General features: G+C 46.9%; 1 protein-coding gene across 1 annotated transcript; it reads left to right on the plus strand.

Annotated features, from left to right (window-relative positions):
- The first annotated feature begins 1,028 nt into the window (after positions 1-1,028).
- Positions 1,029-4,362, plus strand: LOC128711222 (PTB domain-containing adapter protein ced-6). The gene is made up of 9 exons (XM_053806088.1): positions 1,029-1,187; positions 1,266-1,430; positions 1,510-1,790; positions 1,885-2,171; positions 2,239-2,339; positions 2,404-2,710; positions 2,779-2,903; positions 3,050-3,808; positions 4,297-4,362. The coding sequence occupies exons 1-9, from the start codon at positions 1,044-1,046 to the stop codon at positions 4,360-4,362; spliced, it is 2,235 nt and encodes a 744-aa protein (XP_053662063.1). The 5' UTR covers positions 1,029-1,043.
- Positions 4,363-4,873: the final 511 nt, after the last annotated feature.

Raw genomic sequence — 4,873 nt, forward strand, 5'->3', positions numbered from 1 at the left:
GTACTTGTTGATTCATTATAAATTTTCCATAAAAAACTTCTTTTTGAATAATGGGATTTGAGAGTTGTGTTGATCTCTGCACATTACGATCATGCTTCTTCTATTTTTCAACGAGCTCTAACGTAACCATGAGCAGCGTGTCGTATCAGAACCACAACAAAAACTGGTACGGGGAATTTCCCAACTCCCCAGACACTTCATTAGTATTCACATCATGGGAGGATGCATACTTATCGTTTGCACCGCGACATTCAAAAGCAACGGATCCATCGCCATCGGTCGCCATTAAATGTGGTTGCGCCGGGCGTAATCAGAATGTTTGAAACCTCAGCCCCGAGAGCCTTGAGAACACAAACCAGAACCCGACAATTGATGGCATCCGGCAAACGTAATACGATCGATCGGTTTCGATCGGAGAGAGGGCGAAACAACACGATGACGCACCAACCAGGCTAGATGCTGGATGTTTACGCAGTAATGGGTTGTAATTTGAGCGTCCTGTTTGAATGACGCTCGACGCCCAAGTCGCCAGTGCGCCGTTGACACGCTGGCGCTTCCAGTGTGATAGGGTTTTTATCGCAATAGGAAACGAGACAGCCTCCAGCTTTCTTCTCCTGGAAGACACATTCACGCGATGACGGTCCCGATAGTTTCAGTTCCACTGGGGTTTGCCTATATTGGATGCGCAGGGACTTCTACCGTTAGAGCAGAAAGGGACTTTGTTGCAGCCGTACCCTTCTTACTCCATGTTCCGATATACGCTCGCAATCATGCATACATTAGTGTCGTCATTGTGTTGTGGTTATTGCTTATCATGCTGTAGCTAATTGCGGAACAACAACAGCTCCCATCTAACTTCCTTTCACGCTTGTATTGCCTCATTGCAGAGATCAGTTACGCAGCGGACGGTGACCGGGACTGTTCGGTGTTTAGGCTCCAGTGCACAACTAGGAAGACACGTGCGTACTCTGTGACTACGGTGGCCAACAGCAACTTGTCGGCGAAATACGTGACAAATTCGTGCACCGATCCCGTTGCCCAACATGGCTTCCACGCTAATGTTCTGGAACAAGCAGAACTCCAACTCCAACCAAAATGGAAACGATGCCAAGAACACAAAAAACGGCCGCAACTGGTTGCACGCGCCAGATGTGCTCGTCAACGGGCACGTCGCTTATCTAGTCAAAGTAAGTTGCGCTTCATATCTACCTTCACCACAACCGTTCGCGCAGAGTTGTAATCTGCTGTTCTTTGTTCTATTGCAGTACCTCGGTAGCACTCCCGTGGAGCAGCCAAAGGGTATCGAAGTCGTCAAGGAAGCCATCCGGAGGCTGCAGTTCACACAGCAGATGAAGAAGGCAGAGGGCGGTGGCAATGTGAAGACAAAGAAGGTGGAAATCACCATCAGTGTGGACGGTGTAGCTATACAGGTTGGTAGAGTTGCCGGTTGACCCGTACGTGCCATATCAATAACCACCATATTTAATCATTTTCACCTTCCATATGCAGGAACCACGATCACTGACTATCATGCACCAGTTTCCGCTGCACAAGATATCCTACTGCGCGGACGAGAAGGGCGTTAAGAAATTCTTCAGCTTCATCGCCAAAACCGGCACGGCCGCAACGACCACGGCCTCCATCAGTTCTGTCGATGATACGAACAGCTCGAATAACTCCACCACCAGCAACGGTACTGAGGACCGGCACGAATGTTTCGTGTTCATCTCGAACAAGCTCGCCTCGGACATAACGCTCACGATCGGGCAAGCATTCGATTTGGCCTACAGGTTCGTAATCACTGCAGCCAAACCGCACCAAACCTGAGCAATAAAACAATACATTTTTGTTACACGGGAATCTCATCCGCGCATTCGTTCACAGGCGTTACGTCAGCGATAGTGGCAAATCGCTCGAATCGGTCAAGCTTCTCGCGCAGAAAAAACAGCTGGAACACACGATCACCGCCTACCGGCAACGGCTGCGTGACCTATCTGAGCTGGTATCGAAGGCGGAACTGGAGAAACTGCTACTGAAGATGGGCCTCAGAGATATTTGTGATGTACCAGCGCTAGAAAATGGCGTCGAAGGCCATAACAATTACAGCAGCAATAATAACAACATTAACAGTAACAACCATAATGTCAATGGCAGCAAGACGCCTGATTTGGGTGAGATAAAACTGCCGTAATCTTTTTTTATCAATCACAATATTAATATCCATTTGATCTGTTGTAGGAATTGATGTCTCGTTACCGAACAATGACGATCAACTGCTGATCGAAACGTCACCAAAACACTTTGCACCGCTCGTACCGCCGAGAAATATTCAGAATCAAGTAAGCCACACATTGATGCTTGGTCTGGGAATAGTAATTTGCACGTGGTTTGTATTCTTGACAGATTAACAACACACTAGAAGCACTCAAACCATCGGTCGGTACCAAGCTGGAGGGATTGCTTCTGAACTCAGACTCGGACAGTGATTTCGATCCACGTGCACCAGATACTGATTCGAGTATCTCCACTGGTGGCGGTAACAAGATCAGCAACGATCTGTTCGGCTTTGAGCCACCGAAACCAGCGAATGCCACCCTTGGCCAGCAGCTTTTTGGCAGTGTCACCAACAATGGCCATAACAATGGATTCACCAACGGAAACGGTGCTGTCACGAACGGATTTGGCGCTCCGAACAGTCCTCCTCCCATTTGTAAGCTTCAGTCAGCTTCATGTCCAGTAAAATAGTAATTTGATTATTATTTCCTTATTCCTTTTTAGTGGCTCCTCCACCAGCAAAGTCCGCTCCGCGACGAACGGTACCACAGAGCAACGGAACAACCAATGGAAACAGCGCGTACCAGGACCTATTCGGATCGGTACCATTTAATCCGCAGGGCAGTGATGTAAGTATTGTGCTTTGCCGGTAGACATATTTTTTAGGAAACAACAAATCAGACCAGTCAGCATTCAATATATTCTTGCCTAGGGAAGGACAAAGTACCTCTCGAGTAACATCTCCTTGCTAACTCCTTTACTAACTCTCGGACAGGATTCGACAACAACGACGGAAGATTCGTCCTCCCATATGCAAAACGATCGCTCGTGCTCCGTCAACTCGGCCAACCTCAAATCGGGATTCGGTCCATTCTCGCAAGAAGTGAACGTACTGAGCAAAAATTCGTACCATCTCGATTCGATCCTTGCGTACGGTGCGGGTTGCAACGGGTCGGGCGCTTTTAACGAACCAACCGTCCCAACCAGCAACACCGTCGGAACCGCTGCAAATCTGGCCTCTAAATTGAATCCGTTCGCGGCGGCGATCCGCAACAGTAATCCGCTCGCTGCCGTGCAGCACAAAGCCGCCGCATACGACGTGTTCAAAAATGCGAGCGACAAGGAACGGTTAACCACTAACACCGGTACGGTCTCACAGCCAACATCGTTCGATGTGGACGATGGTGAAATGGCACACAGTGCTAACATAACGGCCCCTGCGGCCCTTGCATCCGACACCGACATTAACCAATCGGTTCACATCTCATCCGGTCTGGTGAACGAACAGGCTCACGCTTCTGAGGCGCTGTTTGAAGATTTTGCTTTATCGGCATTTAACGAGTTTAAGAAAGATTTAAGCATTAACAGCCGCAACGTGAAGCGTCAGTCCTCGTTCCAGCAGGACCGTCTCCATAAGCCATCGCTCGGAACACTCAAATCCATCGGTGGTAGCCTCGGGGATGCTAACACTAGTGTTGGGGTTCGTTTGCGCCGGGCCGGTGGTGGCCATGTGCTACTCCAGCCCGAGATGAAGGTAACGCGTTGATGCGCAGCCTTTTCCACACGGTGCATCAATGTACATGTCTAGTTTGTTTCGCGCTGTTTATTGTTGTTTATTGTCGTTGTGATTATACTGTCCTCGTAAAACAAAATCAAATGCGTTTGCATTTGTTCTAATGAAACATGCTTCCTAAATGTTAATCTACCTTCATTTATCCATAGACTCCATAGAATGTATTAACAATAAGAACTTGTAATTATATCACCTCATTGAAATACTGTTCTCTTGTAGTGTAGTAATTGATGTTTCATGTGGATTTACTAATTCAGTGTCTCCGATCATAGTCATGACGATCATAGTCATATCGTGTATATATTTGTCCACAATATATTTTTCGTTTTGTTGTCCAGAAACTTCACGTGTGTTCGTCTATGCCTAACCGAGTAGCAAAACCACAAATGAAATAGTTTATTTATGAAACAACTAATATACTCTTTTTATCTCCTCTCATCCACTTCCAGACGACCAAGAACGGTTTCTTTAGCGCCGACGATGTGTTGGATACGTTCGATCCGCTAAAGAAGTAAATTCGATCCATCGTCCACCTGCAATCATGCGATCGTCGCCAATCGCCAGTTTGCTCGTCTCGTCAGCGCAGGCCAACTGTTTCGAGCGAGTAACGCATCATTTAGACAGTAAAACAACAAACACCATGGCGTGATGTGCGAAACATTAGTAACCGCCCCGTACATAGCGCCCGGTGATTACGGTCGTACATGTTACAGAATGTTTAGAACCGTGTTTGTGTCCATGTGTTTATAATTTTGTTTTGTTTTGTTTGGAAATGGAGCGGTAAGCTTTTGCGTAACGCTATGTGGAAGTGAATTGTATTTTGTTATAGTAATTGTACGTACTCCGTTTAAGTAGGGACACATTTTCTTCATTCTTTGCTCTTTCCACTCTGTCTCTTTTCACTTTCTTTGGAGGAACTCGTTGTCGACCACAGCTTGGAGAACATCTTTCTGAGTTGTCCGTCAATATATAATCTTTGCAATACAATTATCGGTGCTTGAATTGGCAACATCAACGGAAGGAGTG

The sequence above is a fragment of the Anopheles marshallii genome, chromosome 3 (genome assembly GCF_943734725.1).
Source record: "Anopheles marshallii chromosome 3, idAnoMarsDA_429_01, whole genome shotgun sequence".
Lineage (NCBI taxonomy): Eukaryota > Metazoa > Arthropoda > Insecta > Diptera > Culicidae > Anopheles > Anopheles marshallii.

Coding starts and splice junctions, on each gene's coding strand:
- LOC128711222 (XM_053806088.1), top strand. CDS start 1,044: ATGGCTTCCACGCTAATGTTCTGGAACAAGCAGAACTCCAACTCCAAC. Junction 1,188..1,265: donor ACGTCGCTTATCTAGTCAAA/GTAAGTTGCGCT, acceptor GTTCTATTGCAG/TACCTCGGTAGCACTCCCGT. Junction 1,431..1,509: donor TGGACGGTGTAGCTATACAG/GTTGGTAGAGTT, acceptor TTCCATATGCAG/GAACCACGATCACTGACTAT.